Source organism: Anticarsia gemmatalis, chromosome 3 (genome assembly GCF_050436995.1).
Source record: "Anticarsia gemmatalis isolate Benzon Research Colony breed Stoneville strain chromosome 3, ilAntGemm2 primary, whole genome shotgun sequence".
Lineage (NCBI taxonomy): Eukaryota > Metazoa > Arthropoda > Insecta > Lepidoptera > Erebidae > Anticarsia > Anticarsia gemmatalis.
In genome coordinates, this window is record NC_134747.1 from 11,229,622 (window position 1) to 11,249,576 (window position 19,955).

Here is a 19,955-nt window from a genome sequence, read left to right on the forward strand (position 1 = left end):
CCCGAATTATATCCATTTCAATATATGTTGACTTCTTAACTACCATTCAGGTGACGAAAGCCCTAAACACTGAGACTTTTAATGTTATGTACTCTGATACAGTACGTCAAGTTATATAAATCGCACAGTTCTCTACCGAGTGAAAACTGCACTTCAGATTATTACATCACATCAATCAATAACAAATCTCATTCACAATCGCATTCTTACCGCCCGATATGCGATATCCATCCGCCGGGCCCGACCTTTAAGGCTTGGGTACCGTATGTATGGAGTGTGGTTTCTCTCCAAATGAGACCAGCTTCCTTTCTATCCCTATGGCCTGGGTCTCGGGGGAATGACTAATATAGTATACAATGAAGGCTCGGATGCTAGGGCCAAAGTTACCGGAACTGTAGGTAACTGATTATAAGGCTAGCTGTTTGTATAGATTTGCCTGTGCAGTACAAGTATTTTTGTAGGAATTGTAATGTTGGTTCATGGAAAACTATATCCCTATATCCCTATATCCGTTATTTGATAGTGGTTGTCGTTAGTATTCTTATATTTGAATCTAAGCCGTTACTCAAGTGAGTACTATCGTGTCGTATTTGTGTTCCATGTTTGACATTTAAAATTACTTGACGTAAATAAGTTCTCTTAAAATACGCCAGGGGCGCTGATGATCTTTCAGATTTGAAATTAGTAACAAATAGTACACTTTATATTCGGATTTTATCTAGTTCATTATTCACCATAGTCCCAAATATTAATTAGTAATTAACTCGGGTACTAAACATCAAACAAACAGAATTTACATTAACTACTGCTTATATAGAATGTACCTATAGTCATTGTATATTGTACGAAGGTTCTTGTAGATAAAAGGAGAGACCTCCTGCCGCGCCTCATATGTCACACACCTGCGATTATGACGTCACTTCATAGGAAGTGCACCCGCTGACTCTTATCAACTAGTTAGCATTTAACAACTTACTTACTTAAAATATATATCCATACAAACGTTTTTCTACCTGTACACCTTTAGAGTAACATCGTATTATGAGGGCATTTAGCATGAAAAGAAGATCTGTGAAACCGTATCACACATGGGCGGACCCGTGCGCGCCATCTAGTAGATGACTGCTAAAAACGATGATTCTAGACTTAATATGAAATTTAAATTAGAAAAGTAACATAATTTTTCAAGTTGAATGATGTATATTATAGAAATACAACAACAATCACATTTTTGACTGACTGAGCACCGAATATACTGCCTGATATAATGGCAACTTCATTATGTTTATTTTTATGTTGTCGATATCGTCTCATTTGCTCACATGACAAAATATAGGAACCTATATCATAATATATGAGAAATATGCAAACGCAAATAACTAAGTGAAGAGTCATCATCTTAAAATTAAAGCGATGGTAAATATATTTATTCTATAAAATAATACATATTTTTCATATTCGTATGCCTTCATCACAATATAGAAGCTTGGCGTTTTGTTTGATCCAGTCGTAGAAGTAACCGACATCAGTGTATATCACTACACTGCGACTTTTAGCCGGTCTCTTGTAAGAGACGATGCCTAGTTGAACGTAGCCACGGGCGACCAGAGCACTGCCGGAGTCGCCTCTGAAAATAAAGACATGACATGAAATTAAGGTCGCTTAATACTAATGATACACATAAAGTACCAATGGTTTGTGTAGTAAAAGGCAATAATTGAGGATTATGCAAAATAAAATTAAATCTTCGTCATCATATAATGAATAATGTCGTCCTGGCCGATTTCGGTTACGGCGGCCACTTTCATTGAAACCAGCCAATTGTGCAGGACCTTTTTCATAGTGTCCAAGTGTGTGCACAATACACAGGTAGACTCTCTATTCCTTCACTCTCATAGCCTTCTGGAATGGCTAAGCCGAAACGACCAGTAAGAGGTCAGGCGCAGGATCGACGGCTTTACGTGCTCTCCGAGGCATGGAGGTCTACGACCTCAACTTCTTAACTCCGGACAAACTCTGAGAATTTATTAACAGAAAATTCATAAAAGACTTTATGGCTCAACCCGGGATTCGACTTTCGGGACTCTTATTCAATTCCTATACAAAATTGAGTAAGTTAATCTTCAGTTAAGCTTTAGAAAATTCATCTTTTTCAAGGGTAACAAAGTTAACATTTATATGTTTTTCTTACTCAGCAATGTAATCTTCTTCACTGCCGCTAGAAGCGCAGATAGTCCCGCGAGGCATTTCTTCTAACAGGCGCAGGCATTCATTTCTTCTCCACACGTACTGGTTCACGAACTTCAGCTGCTCTGCTACCGTGCCGTCCTCCTAGAACAACCAATATCAAGTCAGAAAATTACAGTGCTTTTCCGACGTCACGATCTGCACCTGTTTTGGAAGAAAATCTATTAATTTCGTAAACCAGCTAAAATACCCTATTGTTATTTTAAACAACATATAAACGTATTGCTTTTTATTTATCTACTATACTATACTAATATTATAAAGCTGAAGAGTTTGTTTGTTTGAACGCACTAATCCCAGGAACTATTGGTCCGATTCGAAAAACTATTTCAGTGTAAGATAGCCCATTTATCGAGAAAGGCTATAGGCTATATAACATCACGCTACGTCCATTAGGAGCGGAGTAGCAACGAATTTTTTTTTAAACGGGGAAAATTATTACCCATTCTCGCTTATGAGACGCAAGCAAAGTTGCGCGGGTAAACTAGTGTACTAACATAATTAATTACTTACATGTATCACCCCCCAACCAGCTACTTGTGCCTTCTCAAAATACGGCGGACTCTTCCAAAGAGCTATACGACTGATCCTCGAGCTTAATTTCAATGGCGTTTTAACCTTCACGAGAGCTATATCATACCCTAAAGACACATCTTCTCTATGTTTATTATGGATTATATAACTTTCAACCGAAGTAACTGTACCGTATTCCGTGTTACTATGACCAACGGAGATGATGAGGTAGCTACTGCGCGCGCAGTCTAAAACACAATGTGCTGCAGTCAACAGCATCAATTGATTCAGTATTGACGCCCCACAAATCCAGTAGCGAACAGCCCCGGTATATTTGTTCACACACATCGCCTTCAAAAACGCAGAGTAAGGGAACTCGGTTATCTCGGATTCATGACCGCCAATGATCTTCCCTGTCATCCTACATTTTCCAAAATGCACTAAATTTAGTAATAATATGTGTATTATAAACAAACGTAAGTCCATTGCAATTACACGCGCTGTAATGATTGACTGACGTTGATCGTTCGCTTATCGTAAATGGTAATTAATTACGTATGATCGTAACATCTTTATGGTCGCGAAAATCTTGAGTATATTTCTCGACGGTATCAAAGAATGATGTTAGAAGCTATTGACATGAATATCAATTTAGTTAAATGTACTTAGAAATTGCAAAGAAAAACACCGCTTTTAATATTTACACATAAGTTTAGTAGCAGCTTTAATAATCCAATTGTGAAAATATCCTACGTCGGTGTAGATAACCACTGATTTACTGATTGAAGGGTTCTTGTAGGATACAAGACCTATTTGTATGTAACCAAGAACTACGAGTGCACTTCCAGAGTCACCTCTGAAAAGGAACCAATATTTAATTATTTAATTTAAATAAAATCCGTAGCGCGATACTCTAAAGACGGTATTATCGAGTATCGAGAGATTGTCATTTGAAATGTACTGTAAAATAGTTCCTACGACGCTCGTTAGAGGCGCTGATAAGATTTTCACACAGAATTTCTCGATAGCTAGCTGATTGTCGATATTACCGACTGTAGAGAATCACGCTAAACTATTACAATTTTCTACTGTCATGTCGGTAGCATCAATAGGCGACGGTTTGACATTTAAAAGTACTTGAAAAATAAAGTTATTTCTAGGTAAGCTATAGGCGCTGTTCAGTTTTTCACAAACTATAGACCGCTCGTGGTCGGCCTAAATTGAAAGCTATGGGATAACGCTTGCAACAATGGGCTAGCAATAGTAAACTTAGCAATACATAATAATAATAATTGTAAAAGTTTACTTACTCATCCGCATAGCCTGCTTTACTGTGGGCACAAATAGTACCTGAAGGCATATGATGCAACATTTTTGTCCTTTCCATACGTACTGCTTGGTAAATTTAAGTTTCTCTGAAGATAGGCTCGACTGAAAAATAAACAGTCAGTAATACTGAATAAAACTCAATTTTGAGTCACACTTAAGGCACGTGCTAACTACAATTACTTTGACGTGTGCTATAGTGATAGATGTAACTTTGAGCACTGCTTAAAATGGAGTATTTGTACTACTAATGTAGTATTTGGACTTGAATAAGTATTAAACCAGTTTTTAATTCATATATAAGGTTTTCATAGAACAAAATGTAAAAGTGAACTTACACCATCGACTCCCCAACCCGCTACGAAAGCCTTTTGATTGTACGGAGGATTTTTCATAATAGCCAAACGGGTTACATTAATATTGAACTGTAATGGATTCCTGATTTTCACCACAGATATATCGTTAGCAACAGTATCGTCACTATACTTATTATGAACTACGAAACTACTAGCAGAGGCCACAGCTCCCTGCATTATAACCTCATGACCGACCGACACGGTGATATGAGTTTCTTCTACACAACTGTTAAGGCAATGGCCAGCTGTCAACAGAATATACTGGTTCACGATTGAAGAGCCACAGATCCATGGAATCACTTCATCTTCATCCGGTTCAACACACTGAATACTAAGGAATGCGGTGTACGAAAACATCGATATTTTTGCATAATCACCATGCACTATGTATGATTCCATACAATAACTAAGTACCGATTGTGATAAAAACAAAAGTAATTTAGCTACTAGCATACTTGCTGTGATTAGTGAATTGATTAAAATGATTAATAAGGGTGTATTCTTATTGCTTATCCATTAATTGAAGTGCGTCGTAAACTGATTTATGAACGTAGAGAATATTTTCGTTCTTGAAAATGTGATGTGGGGTTTACCGTGTTATTGATTTAATAGTTTGATGCATTAGGCTTTAAAGAATATGTTTAATTTTTAACAGAAATGTAATAAAATCGGGGTATTATATTAAAATACAAGTCAAGTGTATTTTAAATGATGGAATCAAATTTCAAAATGATCGATGTTTTTCCAATCTTATGTTGTTTTCTACAAACACGCAGTAAACGATTATTATAATCAACGTCAATAAATAGAGCAACTTATGTTTATTTAAGAGAAATTGCGGTGGCTATGTTTAAAACAATTAAGGGATTATGTCTACTGTCTGAGCACGAGTTGTTTTATGCTACAGCAAGAAAGCATTCCAGATGACAAGCTTGGAAATAAAATAACACATTACTATTTGCATAAAATTTTATTCGTAGTTTTAACTATCCAGTTGTAGTAATAACCAGTATCTGTGTAAATTATAACAGATTTACTCAAGCGTGGCTTCTTAAACGAAACTATACCTATTTGTAAATAACCACGAACTACAAGCGCACTGCCCGAGTCACCCCTAAAAAGGAACAAATAATTATATACATGACTAGTTTCTGTTCGCGACGAACTTCTTCGACCGCGTGGTTTGTGACTTAGAGCAGAATTGTCATACAAACTTTTATCCCCCGTTTTATACCCCTGGGTGTAGTATTAATCGAAATCCTTTCATAGCGGATGCCTATGTCATAACATCTACCTGCATGCCAAATTTCAGCCCGACCCGTCTTGTGGTGTGGGCTGTGCGTTGATAGATCACTATGTCAGTCTGACTGACTGACAGTCTTCTTTGAGTTATATATATTTACATCACTAAAAATACAGTAAGTGTGACCAAACAGAATTACCTCTTGCTCCAATGAACGGTAAAGAAAAACATCACGTTGAAACCTAGTGTGCTTGAGAGTTTTTATACACAGCTTCTTGAAATGCAAAGTTTCATGCAAGACCTTTGTAAACTTACCTATCTGCATATCCCATTTTACTGTGAGCACAAATCGTGCCTTTAGGCATAGATTTTAATAATTTCAAACATCTTTTACCTTGCCACACATATTGTTCAGTGTATTTTAATTTTTCTGTAGTGCTTACCTAAAAAAACGATAACAAATTTGTAAGCAGGCAATGAAAGCGTTAGGAAAGAGAAGAATACAACTGATACAAATATATGTACTTACACCATCAAGCCCCCAGCCCGCGACAAATGCCTTTTCTTTGTACGGAGGTCGCCTAGTGATCGCCAAACGACTAACATTCGAATTTAGTTTCAAGCGTTTTCTCACTCTCACCAGTGCTATATCGTTATTTATCCGATCATCATCGTACTTCTCATGAATGATGTAGCTACGTGCCCTAGTAACAGCACCCTTCATGATCTGTACATGACCTACAGATATTATAATAGTACTGGTTTGCAAACAACCGTAGAGACAATGCGCTGCCGTTATTAAAATCCTGTCGTTTACAATCGCTGAGCCGCAGATCCATGGCGTCGGTATCTCGCCAGGTTCATCAATACACTGAACATTGAGGAAGGCGGTGTAAGGAAATTTACCGATCTTGGCATATTCTCCATATACGATGTATGGTTCGAATTCACCATCGCACAGATCAACCATGTATGATAAAAGTGAAATAACAACTACAACCCTAGTTTCCATCTCAATTGTGGTGATCGACAAATGAATTTCGATTGTGTTGTCATAATTCCTTATCCACTAATTAAAAGTGTCAGTTAACGATTCATGGTCTAATACACAAATCAATTCAGATTAAACTAATAAACTTTTCAAATCGTTCTAAAGTTACTGAAACTACTTACTCCAACGTGCGCGCGAATATAATCAAAAACAATTTCAAGTAGATCATTTCATACTTAAATACACGCTTTTACACGAATTAGGAGAACTAAGGACGTATTTTAACACTTATTTATTTGTTGTAGAAGCATATTCTAACTAAAGCAGAATCAGCCAGAGATGCGTCGTAGGTCTACGTGCCTTTGAGAGGACGTAAAGTAATAACTAGACGGTCTAACCGGAGGACTAATAGGTCCTGTGGCCTCTCGCTACTTGTGTCGGTTATCTGTCTCACTCCTGGTTTCTGAGTACATTTAACGGTAGTTTATCTATTCAATAGCGTTTTTTTATATGAGTTTAAACGCTATTGAATAGATAAACTACCGCTAAATGTACCTCTGAAACCGGGGGGCACTGGTCTATGAGAGTGATGGAACAGGGACGGTATACGGTGCCCACATTTGGACACTATAGCAAAGGCAACCGCTGGTCAGTTTCAATGAAATTCAATCGGGATGCGGGTAGCTATTGATTAATTTTCTATAATAATAAAATGAAACCGATATCCCACACAACACAGATCAGTCAAACATCCCTTTTCAACCTAATCTCTTTCTACTGATGTTTATTTGGCTTAGACCCTTCAGTTTGTCGAGTAGAACGCCGAGAAAAATATAAATCAAATATAAATAATAAAGTAGAATCAATGAAGTAAAAACACTCCAAACTATTTCTTATTATGCATAGGATATGAATGAGATATTAATATAATATAAGGTTCGTATGTTACTGTTCCGTGTCCAAGTTAACATAAACTTAATGCGACAACGTTTAATATTGACATAATAATATTGTCCCGTATAAAAGCTTCTCAATATCAATCTCATTTATCTTATTTATTATCTATAAAATGTAACCCATTACTGTCCCACTGCTGGGCAAGGGTCTCCTCCCGTAATGAGGGAGGGGTTAGGCCTTGAGTCCACCACGCTGGCCAAGTGCGGGTTGGGGACTTTGAATGCCTTCAATAAATGTATTAAACAACTTTTAGGCATGCAAGGTTTCCTCACGATGTTTTCCTTCACCGTTGGAGCATGTGACAATTATTTCTAATACACACATAACTTCGAAAAGTCATTGGTGTGCTGCCTTGGATTCGAACCTGCGACCACTTGCGTGGGAGGTATCAACTTATACCACTCGGCTATCACTGCTCTTATTATCTATACTAATATTATAAAGCTGAAGTTGTTTGTTAGTTTGTTTGAACGCGCCTATCTCCGGAACTACTGGTTCGAATTGAAAAATTGTTTTTGTGTTGACTAGTCCATTTATCGAGGAAAGTTTTAAGTTATATAACATGCTACGGCCATCAGGAGCGGAGAAGCAACGAAACATGTTACAAAAACGGGGAAGATTATGACACATTATCCCTTATGTGACGCAAGCGAAGTTGCGTGGGTCAGCTAGTATTAAAATAAAACAACTATTTTACTTAATGCACAGTTTATTGGCAGCATTCATGATCCAATCATAGTAATGTCCTACATCTGTGTAGACGACCACAGATTTACTTATCATGGGAAACTTGTAGGAAACGAGACCTATTTGAATGTAGCCACGTGTTATCAAGCCGCCACCTGAATCACCTCTGTAAAATTATTAATATACATGCAATGAAATACCATTCAATTATCAACTGAAATACGTGATAGTTCCGCTGAGATAGCACTATGGACCAGTCCGATCATAAGGTGGAGATATGAGATATTCGGGCATATAATCACTGCATTCTTTACTAACTCCCTTCCCACAGATGTGATAATATCCCACAGTCCAACTCTAAATATATTCCAAAGTCTTATAACATCATCATCGGTATCCTACCTAACTTTGTTTTCCCGTTAAGCGTAGTATTCCCAAGGAGTTTTGAGGACGATAAATACGAGACATTACAGTACTTAAAATATACATATACAGTTCATTAATAAATGTGCGTTTTGTAGTCAGATAAACAGCATTTCGGTAACTGAAGAACATCATATTTCAAAAGATTCGGCAGTGACGTTCTTCAAATATAAATATCTGAGTAAATTCATATCATATTCTCACCTTTCTGCATATCCCAAATTGCTCTCAGCACAAATTGTACCTTTCGGCACTCGTTTTAAAAGCTTAACGCATTTATTTCTATTAATCACGTACTGCTCTGTATATTTAAGTTTTTTGGAGATATCATCAAACTGAAAAAAAGAAGGCGATATTTATGAAAAATTAAAGAAAACTGAGCAAGTAATAAAAGAAAACAAAATTGGATAACTTACATTGTCAATACCCCAGCCGGCAACGAAAGCCTTTCCGTCATAAGGTGGCTTTTGGAACAGCGCAACGCGGCTGACATTACTATTGAGTTTTAGCGCTCCCTTGACTCTGATTAAAGCAATATCATTGCATACTACATCTTCATCGTAGTCTTGATGTGCTAAATAACTATGAGCCGTAGCAATAGCGCCTTCGAGGAGCGTCACGTGGCCCACAGATATAGTAATAACCGAACCGTCAATACAACCGTGCACGCAGTGAGCCGCTGTTAACAACAAGTGCTGGTTCAGGATGGAAGAGCCACAGATATACGTCGACGGTTCCTCATTATGAGAATAAACACACTTGACATGAAGAAAAGCGATGTATGGAAAATTACTAATCTTCGCAAAACCACCATCTACGATAAACGGTTCCATGTCACCATTACATAGATTCACCAAATATGCACAAAGGAAAATGATAACCACCGGCATAGTCGCCATCTTGTAAGCTATAACCGTCACGGCAGTGAATGGTCGCGTGTGTGGTAATCACTTTTTGTTAATTAATCACATAAAAGTCGTAAAGATTCACGAATAAGGCTATAAAATACCGCTCATGAAACTTGGTTTAAAAGAATTTTCAGTCAATTTTATATTGTTCGCTTCAAAATCGAAATTAATTTACTCGAAACAAACGTGTAATCAAAAGATTCGACGTATTTTTCCTTCTTCAAATTCAAGTAATTACGGCGATACATTAAGTTGTAAAGTCACATGACGGGGGTAAATGACGTCACGGTATCGTAAAAAATACGCGACACCGTGACGTCACGTCAGCAGCTTCCACTAACCTTAATGCTGAACTATTCTTAACTCAGTCCCCTTTTTATTGATTTTTAACGAAAGGAAATACGTATTTTTTTTAAATTAACTGACTGACGCACTATTTAGAATTTTTTTTTTTTTAAAGACTACTCCCGCACTAAGAATTGCTCTTGTGTCGCGGGGACTTTTACAAACATACAAACAACGGACACAAAGCACAACCAGACCCGAAACAATTATTTGTGGATCGCACAAATAATTGCTCCGTGTGGGAATCGAACCCACGACCTCCCGTTGCAGTGGTATCGGCGTGGCGACCTAAACCACTGCGCCACGGTTACTCTGCTCTGGAAACATTCCTACTAAGGTACAGCGCCACCCATGTTAAAGACATGAAAGTATCGAAAATCTACTGCACAGTTAGTTCCCATTGCACCCGCAGGAGGCGCTGGTCAGGTTGTCGATAATCGATAGTGGAAGATAATTGCGCTACAGTAGAGCTATTTAATCTACTAGCGTTAGACTTTTCAATTTCTTACGAAAATGTTTGTTTTTCAGGAATAGGCTAATGGCGCTTATCTTTTTTTTTTAATATAGAATTGATAATATCATATAAATTAAGTTTTCAGGAAAATTAAATAAAAAAACTTTTACAATATTTGTTGAATAACAGATTTTGTTCACATCTCGATACATGTACAAACCATTCATATTTATTTATTTAAAACGGGGAGTTATGTGACATTAAGCTTTACCAAATGATCAAAGGATACCTGAATGCGTTTAATAAAGGCGAGGAAAAAGACATGAGCGAGTGTGAGGTTTCTGAAGACTGGGATTCATGGCATGGAAAAAGAGAAAGAGAGAGAGGGAGAAACACTGTAGGGTTTGGGTTGAGTATAAAATATAGATTTACAAAATAAAATGTGTTACGATTGACACATAAGTTTATTCGCAGCTTTTGTAATCCAATTGTAGTGAAATCCTGTATCAGTGTAGATAACAATAGATCTACTAACTTTGGGCTCTTTGTATGAAACGATGCCTACTTGAATATACCCACGAACAACGAGGGCACCGCCTGAATCACCCCTGAAAAATAACACAAAATCATGAATAGCTGATCACTTATACACACAATATCCTACCACTAATGACTACCAGTCTTGTATGAAAACTGACCAGCAATAATGATTTTTTCCAGTAATTTTATACTTATGTCAAACGTTTGCTCATTCAGCATAAAGTGTAGGAAATTGCAGTACTTATCTCGTATCGATATTTCAATAATCAACTTAGAATGCTTTTCATCTTCACATTCACTAAGAAAGACACAGACTTCTGATGTTAAAGCAATTGAAATAGTTCTCTTACTGATCTGCATATCCTCGTTGACTGTACGCACAAATCGTACCGTCCGGCATTTCTCTGAAGGTCTTTATACATCTTTCTGCCTTCCATACATATTGTTCAGTGAATTTTAGTCGCTCTGAAACGGTGTCATACTGAAATTAAACCAATATTTAAAGTAACATTATTACAGTTTTCCGTAGCTTCATTATCTGCTTTAATACTGAAAGAAACTTACATCGTCTATCCCCCAGCCAGCGACGAAGGCTTTTTCATAATACGGTGGTTTTCTCATCAATGCTACACGGCTAACATTTCTGTTAAATCGTAACCGACCCCGCACTCTCACCACAGCGACATCATTAATTGTGTCCACTTCATCAAACTTCGAATGAGATAAGAAACTATGAGCTGTAGCAATTGCACCGCTCATCATCTTCACATGACCAACTGATATTGTAACAACACTTTCAGGAGTACAACTAAACAGGCAGTGTGCCGCTGTCAGCAATATGTGCTGGTTCAAAATCGAAGAGCCGCAAAGATACGAAGTCGGTTCGTAACCATCATCATCTTCTTCAACACATTCTATACCAAGATATGCGGTGTATGGAAAGTTGGCGATTTTAGCATAATCACCTTGAACGATAAATGGTTCTAATTCTCCGTGGCCGAAATGAAATGAATACGATAGAAGCAATATCGCAACTAGCGGCATACTTGCGGATAAACGCGAAATGACCAATATATTGAATCGTTAAAGCGGTAATTACTTTTTAATTAATAATTGGATCATAACTGTTCGGAAACCGATAAAAAATTACAAAGCTTTATTGGAACGCAGGATAGTGCGTGTAACTGATTTCAATTTGTCATTACTTGTTTTATACGGGCCTTGATTTAAAGCTCGTATATTTCAATTTAATATGCGGTAGCCACCGTAAATTTATTTACATATTATTATATAATGGTGATTATCCTTTACTTGGTTTTATTTTCTCAAAATTAAATGCATCAGATTTCGTTTTCAATTTAATTTTTATTATAATTGTTTGTCGTATGGTTAGTGGTCAACCTAGTGTCAAAGTTGTTCAAGCCGCCCGAAAGGAATTTGACGTGGCTTAACGACTGTTATCTTGGTAGACAACAACCGGGACCGACTTTTGACGTGCCCTCCGAAGCACGGAAAACAATTATAACAATTGAGTCATTGTAAAATATAAATTTTGTAGTAAAAATAGATTATCATCAATTTCGAAAATTGCTTTATAATCTTAAAAAAATTCAAGACAGATATTGTTATAGTACTGCTAGATAAGTAAAGACACACCTCTCTGTACTGATATGATTTGCCATGAGATACCCCCTAACAAAATTTCGCATAAGTTAATAATTTCATACAAAAATATTTAGCTTTCATTAGAACACATTATTTATTGAAAAAAATGGGTGGAAAACGAAAAAATATTACCAATTTTTAAGTTATTAATAAAACTTTGGAGTCGTAATAAAAAGATATTACATAAGAGTTTCTAAAAGCAGTTGGTAGTCGTTCAACTTTTGTACCAAAAGTTCATTTACCCTGTTTTCTTACCGACTGTTTAGCGACTTGTGATGGGCATCATACTATAACCCAAGAAGGTATCTATCGCCATTTTTTTAAAGAAAATTACTTATGAACAAAAAATATTTTTATACAAATCTAAAGAAAATTTTCTGAATTGGGTATTTTAAATAAAGTTTCTAAAACGGCAGGATCGGCTTCAAAGACCCCTTTACCTTAAAAATGGGAATAAAAAGAGAGGATTAATAAAACAACAATATTATGGTTTATGACACATAAGTTTAATCGCAGCATTCGCTATCCACGCATAATGGTATCCTGTATCTGTGTAGACAACCACGGATTGACTGAATACTGCATTTTTGTATGACACCACACCTACTTGAATATATCCACGAACCACTAGTGCACTGCCTGAGTCTCCACTAAAAACATTAGAAAATAATTATTAGACAATTAATCGTTTGATTTTTAATTACTTATTAGATTTCTCTCTGACATTTTATACAGGCTACATTAATAAACAGCTCTATTAATGTAAATTCCTCTCCTTCTTATCGTATGGTTAGTTGTCAACCTAGTGTTAGAGTTGTTCAAGCCGCACGAAAGCCTTTGTCGAGGCTTAACGATTTTACGTGAGCACGGAGACACCAACTTAAAATATCACTATGCGGTCACCCCTTTATCGAATGACTGCGCCTAGGCTAACTTAACTCACAGATCATTTACCAACCAGTGAGCGCAACCGGCTAAACCTAAACTTATCATATAAAAGTAGAAAAAAAACTATAACTATGACAATTTACCTATCCACTTGTCCGTGACTGCTGTCAGCACAAATTGTACCTCGAGGCAAACTTCCTAATATTTTCAGACATTTATGTTTTTTCAAAACTCTTTTCCTTGCGTATTTGAGTCTTTCAGAAATACCCATCTGAAAAAAAATGGTATGAAGCAAAAGTTAAAAATCTCCGTAATTTCTAGGCAAATATAATTAAATAAATTTAACTTACTCCGTCGAATCCCCAACCGGCGATAATAGCAGCTTCATAGTAGGGAGGTTTCCTCATGAGCGCGACACGACTGACCTTTGAATTGAATTGTATCCGTTTCTTGACTCTAACCAACGCTATATCGTTCATGACGTCATCATCATCGTTATAGTTTTCGTGCATAATAAAGCTATGTGCTGTGCCGATGGCACCTTGCATCAACCGTTCGTGACCCACTGATATCGTGATAGGAGACTCTTTTATACAGTCTTCAAGGCAGTGTGCGGCGGTTAGCAGTAACTGCTGGTTCAGAATAGAAGAGCCACAGATCCATGGCGTCGGGTCCTTGCCTGGCGCTAAGACACATTGAACGCCAAGGAACGCTGAGTACGGAAACTTTGAGATATTGGCGTAAGAACCTTCCATAACGTACATTTGTATTTCAGCATCACACACTGCTAAAAATGATAAAAGTGAGATAATAGCTATTAGACTGGTAGCCATCTCAAATGTGGTAACTATGACAAAATTAAAAAATATCGTATTTGCATATCAACTTGCGTGGTTGAAGCAATAAGTTTAATCAATAACCAAGATTAATATCAATAAAAAATCTTATGACTCCATTATGATTAATGAAATTTGGATAAAAGTTGTAATTATAGCCGGTCGATTCCGTGACAAGGTGGTAGCCGATAGTATGGACTAAGTAACTAAGATGTTACTGAAAAGAAAAACGCGTGTAACTAACTACACGTGCAGTAGATTTATACTATTCTACCTTAGGTGCACGACGAAAATATGTATACATTTATTTTTAAGCTATTATTTTAGGTTATTAAATTACCATCACACCAAATTCCGATTTTTATAAATTTCTTCTAATTTTCCGCAAATTCTAAGTAATACCTTTTAAACGATATCAGTATACGTTCAAACGAGATGCCTAAATAACCTAAGAATACATTATAATAGAGGCATCATAGGCGTTCCGTGATCAGTATTCCTACGCCCTGTATGTTGCAGAGTATCTGCATAATCAGGAATCTATGTAATTTATGGCGTGCCACAGGGCACCGCGCTGTGACCAACAGCTACTAGCTAGCTCGATCTTTGATTAATCACTTTAATATACTCTATTTACAAGCCCTATCAAATATGCTGGTCTCTTAAAGCGAGGCTCAGAAACAATTATATTTTTTAAAGGTAAGGAAGGAATAATTCGTATATGGAATATAGGGCCACCCCGGCGACGTCGGCGTAGACCTTAGTTTTCCAGTTTTCAGAATATTCCTTATTGCTTCTATTAGCTATAGCGTGACGAGTAGCTTGTAACATTCTTCACTAAATAGACAATTGAACACAAAAATAATGTTTCCAATTTAGCCTGAGATTAGTGCGTTTAAACAAACAAATAAAATTTTCAATTTATCTCTTAAATACAAAAACGAATCGCTAAATGTGTTGTTAAGCGCAAAACTCAAGCTCTACCATTTCGCTTTAATATTTTTGTAAAATAGTATTTATTACTTGAAAAATATTTTTATGAAGAGGAAAAAACCATAAGTTTAGTTTTGATATAATCCGAACTTTGATAGATAGACGTAAAACACAGATTCACAAATTAGATGAATTGGTTTATTTAATACACATAAGTTTTTTTGATTCCTTCATAATCCATTTGTTATAGAATCCAGTGTTTGTATACACAATTATTGACTGGTACAGCGTGGTTTTATAGGACACCAGACCTATTTGTAAGTACCCATGTATTACTAGGCCGCTGCCCGAGTCTCCCCTGAAAAAAATATTATATTAAAAATATATCAAGGTAGTACATGTTTCAATGATTTGTTAGCCCTGCTTTATGTGTGTCGCTTAAATAAACAAGCATATTGCATTAAACTATTAATAGGGCTTTTTATTTATTTTATTTTTAAATTTGCACTTAATGCTAATGAGTACTGCTATGAGGTCCCAGGTTCGATTCCCAGGTGCGAACAAAGTGTTATTGGTCTTCTTCTAATTGATATTAAATAATTCTCAATAGTAGGTAATCAGGAGTTTGGTAACGTATCCGGTATTTGCCTTATTACATGAGACTATTATTGTTAATGGTGAAACACAGGTGTATTTTTTATACTTCTGCCAGCACCTTCGGGCTTATCAAGCGTGATATTTTGAATGTAAGTTTGTATTTTAGTAAGTAGGTATATTAGTCAATAACAAAATGTTTCTTACTCAGCCGCATAACCATCGTCGCTACTTGCACAAAATGTGCCTGGGTTCATACTGTCCAATAATTTTATGCACAGTTTTTGGCTCCACACATATTGTGGAACATATTTAAGTCTCGCCGATACACTTCCTTTCTATAAAATACGTAAATTTAGTATAAATACTCACTAAAACATTAATTATTTTCGTTATACAAGTACGTGCGTTGTGAGCAGTGACCCTCACTCGACAAGTACCGTGAAAGCTATTTGTAAAATTTATCTAAATTATATTGCATTTCAGATACTTACTTCACTAATTCCCCAACCGGCCACTAAAGCTTTGTCTTTGTTTGTAAATGGCCGTAATTTCTTCGATAAAGCCACTCGGCTTACATTCGAACTAAATCGTATGTGAGTCTTGAGTCTGACCAGTGCGATGTCGTGATTTAAAACTTCGTCGTCGTAGTTCTCATGAAGGACAAAGCTGTGGCCGGTGGAAACTCCTCCTTTCATGATTCGCTCGTGTCCCACAGATGCAACGATTTCGGTTTCCGATCTACAAGTTTCGAGGCAATGTGCTGCCGTCAATAATAATGCCTGGTTCAAAATAGATGAGCCACAAATCCATGGTATCTTTTTTTTCTTTTCCATGTAACAAAGTATGCCTAGATGCGCTGTATACGGAAACTTTCCGATTTTGGCATAATCCCCGTAGTATATCAATTGTTGGATCTTCCCAACAACATCGTTACATAAATAAGATAAAGCATATATAAGTATAAGAACTTTCATATTACTGTTACACGTGCAATATAACTGAAGTACCTTTTGAAATGTGTGTAATTATTTCTCCTTATCAGCTAATGAAATAGTCGGGTCGTAATGTTAAATGAACGAATAAAAAGTTTTCACCTAAGTCGTTCATAAAATTTATATCGAAGCTTAAGAATTATTGACTTATTTAAACATTAATTTAATGACTAAATTACGACAAAGTTTAAATGGAAAGTCATTTACAAGGTAGTAAGGTAGGCTTTAAGCTTTAGTCAACCAGAGCTCATCGCTAAAATTTTTATTAACTAGTGACATTTTTTAAATTATAAGATCGTATTTCCTAATTACATAAATAGTATAATACTTTTAGCACTGTTTAAAACTCATGTTAGGCAGGAAAAGTTCTTGGCATTTATTGTAATGGACTTCATAATTTTCTTATTTTTTTAATATAAATCTTGCACCGGTATCCTTTTGACTATGACCAGCATCGCTTAAGGGGATAGCCCCTTACTGACTATCAAAAACCGACTACCAATTGACTACCGACAACCTAAAAACCAAACCGCGGCTCTAGCGGGCGCCGTAGAGACTATTTTTGCAGTACATTTTAAATGTTATGCTAGTAGATAATGCCGAGAGAAGAAAATCGCGCTACTGCTCTGTATAGTTACATTTATTTGACGTTAAGTTACATTGATTTACAATAGTTGACGTATAAGGATAATATGAATGAGTTTAGGATCATGACGAGAAGGGCTAGAAATGTGGGGCTAGAAGCTTAATTCAACGACACCTCAGCCAGACACATTTTTGTATACGTCATAAGGACAAGGGTCATGCAGAACTGCGACACGATCTACGACCAACTATATCAAGTTAATAAGCTGACTATTTAGTTTTACCATTCCAATATCATATACCTATATCATTGAACAATCTAAACCCCGATGAGATAAGAAACTGTGGCTGGTGGCTTTGGCTCCTTGCCGACAACTGACACCACCATTCTACAGTCCAAGAACTTAATGCATGCAAAGTGCGCGGGTGGCAGAGGCACAAAACTAAGAATTTAGAACGTCATTTACCCTCAGACTTACGTAGCGGAAGGTTGCCTGTTTGTTACGGCAATTTTTGTTTAGACACAAGAAACTCTATCTAAGAAACTTTCTGTGAATATGCGTGAAAGTATGCTTCAAAGTATACTTATTTAAGAACGTTTATTTATTTTAATTTGATATTTTTTTCTGTGACATGTTGGGACTTATTGACAGGAAATGGGATAGAGGAAGTTTTTGGTGCATATTCTACTAGAAATTGATTATATTTATTTGAGTAAAAAGATCAGCGACCATTGGTTAACCCAAATAAAACACCGTTCTACCAAATTAAGTTTATCCGAAAAAATAAACGAAGTGATTGAACGAAGAATCACTTGTTTGGTGTTACGTGATAAGCTGTAAGTGGCACTAACGCATAATTACGCTTAATCAGTAGTATTTTAAAGGTATTACATAATCTGTACTTACATCAGCATCAGCTAGTCCCCAGCCGGCCACTTGCGCCGTCTCTTTATACGGCGGCTCCTTCATCAGCGCCACACGTTTCACCATGGAATTCAGTTCCAACGGGGTTTTAAGCTTCACTAAACCAATGTCATTATCAGGACTATCGTAAACAAAGTCTTGGTGAATGAGATAGCTGTATGCCGACGAGCCGGTTTCAGTGTCCAAGCGGTTACTGCCTACAGACACTGACACCCAGCTATTACGAGTACAGTCCACTAGGCAATGAGCCGCGGTTAAAAGCAAGTTCTGGTTCAATATAGAAGAACCACAGATCCAAGAAAGCACCCGTTCATCGTACCTAACCTGACACTGAATTATAAGGAACGCGGCATGCGCAAATTCATCGTTTTTCACAACATCACCACCAACTATTTTACTCTCCATTTCACTTACAATGTTCACTATTCTGTCTATAATAAGTATCACAAAAACAAATCGCATATTTCCCGTTTCAACAGTTTTGTAACAAACAAAAACGCTTAGTTTGTCGACTGTTGCTTTATCAACTAATTAAGAATTACCTGTATTTGGTCGTAATAGTTTAATGAACAACTTTTTTGTTGTATGCGTTTGTTTAATTATGATAATATGAAAGTGAATAGGTAGTTAAAGGTTTTCTGTTCCTGTAAAATAATTGTCTTCTAGAGTACCTACAGACGTTTTGTGTGCATTTTTTAACTTGATTGTTAAAATTGTTGGCTAAAATCTACATAGCCTATTGGGAAAAACTATCAAAATATAGTTACTTATTAGTGTTATAAGGGCCTTGGAATTTCGATAAAAATATTGTCCAGGACGTCAAATAAAATATTTTTAAATCATCTTAACAATTTCGATTCTTTTTTGCTCGAGTTTATGATTAATGGTTTAAAATAAATTCAAGAAATTGCTGTGATACATACACACATAAACACAAACAAAAAACGATCTATCTAATTTCAGGTAAGATGATTTTATTTTAGTTGTTGATATAAGTAAATACATAAACAATACATTTTAAAACTGACATAACTAGTTAAGCAATCTTAAATTTTCGTCATTTTTCTTATCGGATCCTTAATTAGTAAGATCCACGTGCCAATTCTTGAAAAAATCATTAAAACGTAAGCGTACTTTTTCGAACATTTTACGATTTTTTCCATAATGTCCATTACAATCCATAGTTATTTTTCAAAAACCAATATTCTTGATTCTATTGAGATATGAAAGTTTCGCGTCATCAATACGGTCTATGTTGACATATTAAGATCAAACTATCAGAAATTCTTTGCAGTTCTTTGAGATTGAACTTTCTGCAAAGAATCACTCGTGAATTATGTATTATAGCAGTAATTATATTTCTTATTTTATTTAATTATGCTAAAATATTTTTTTGTAAATATCATACGTTTTCTAACTACGCGATGGTAGGTACCGTATGTAGGAAAGGGGATCCCCCTTATGAAGGACTAGCTGACCCGCGCAACTTTACTTGCGTCACATAAGGGAGAATGGGTCATAATTTACCCCGTTTTTGTAACAT

General features: G+C 36.2%; 5 protein-coding genes across 6 annotated transcripts; all 5 read right to left on the reverse strand.

Moving 5' to 3' along the window:
- Positions 1-1,377: 1,377 nt before the first annotated feature.
- Positions 1,378-18,925, reverse strand: LOC142987075 (chymotrypsin-1-like). Of its 2 annotated transcripts, none has more exons than XM_076135622.1 (3): positions 18,395-18,925; positions 2,192-2,331; positions 1,378-1,627 (listed from the first exon to the last, which is right to left on the reverse strand). In XM_076135622.1, exons 1-3 carry the CDS (start codon positions 18,872-18,874, stop codon positions 1,453-1,455), a joined length of 795 nt encoding a protein of 264 aa, XP_075991737.1. In that variant the 5' UTR covers positions 18,875-18,925; the 3' UTR covers positions 1,378-1,452. The 2 variants fall into 2 exon arrangements, with proteins under 2 accessions (XP_075991737.1, XP_075991736.1); XM_076135621.1 differs by lacking the exon at positions 18,395-18,925 and adding an exon at positions 2,761-3,366 and having other exon boundaries at positions 1,387-1,627.
- On the reverse strand, positions 3,479-4,911 carry LOC142987072 (trypsin delta-like). Its single transcript, XM_076135617.1, has 3 exons — positions 4,425-4,911; positions 4,071-4,191; positions 3,479-3,616 (listed from the first exon to the last, which is right to left on the reverse strand). The coding sequence occupies exons 1-3, from the start codon at positions 4,893-4,895 to the stop codon at positions 3,591-3,593; spliced, it is 618 nt and encodes a 205-aa protein (XP_075991732.1). The 5' UTR covers positions 4,896-4,911; the 3' UTR covers positions 3,479-3,590.
- Positions 5,397-6,714, reverse strand: LOC142987073 (chymotrypsin-1-like). Its single transcript, XM_076135618.1, has 3 exons — positions 6,215-6,714; positions 6,001-6,128; positions 5,397-5,556 (listed from the first exon to the last, which is right to left on the reverse strand). Exons 1-3 carry the CDS (start codon positions 6,695-6,697, stop codon positions 5,397-5,399), a joined length of 771 nt encoding a protein of 256 aa, XP_075991733.1. The 5' UTR covers positions 6,698-6,714.
- On the reverse strand, positions 8,327-14,444 carry LOC142987094 (uncharacterized). Its single transcript, XM_076135644.1, has 9 exons — positions 13,894-14,444; positions 13,687-13,814; positions 13,145-13,305; positions 11,555-11,904; positions 11,341-11,471; positions 10,986-11,058; positions 9,160-9,690; positions 8,948-9,078; positions 8,327-8,486 (listed from the first exon to the last, which is right to left on the reverse strand). Exons 1-9 carry the CDS (start codon positions 14,374-14,376, stop codon positions 8,327-8,329), a joined length of 2,148 nt encoding a protein of 715 aa, XP_075991759.1. The 5' UTR covers positions 14,377-14,444.
- Positions 15,497-16,962, reverse strand: LOC142987074 (chymotrypsin-1-like). Its single transcript, XM_076135620.1, has 3 exons — positions 16,401-16,962; positions 16,114-16,244; positions 15,497-15,670 (listed from the first exon to the last, which is right to left on the reverse strand). The coding sequence occupies exons 1-3, from the start codon at positions 16,881-16,883 to the stop codon at positions 15,511-15,513; spliced, it is 774 nt and encodes a 257-aa protein (XP_075991735.1). The 5' UTR covers positions 16,884-16,962; the 3' UTR covers positions 15,497-15,510.
- Positions 18,926-19,955: the final 1,030 nt, after the last annotated feature.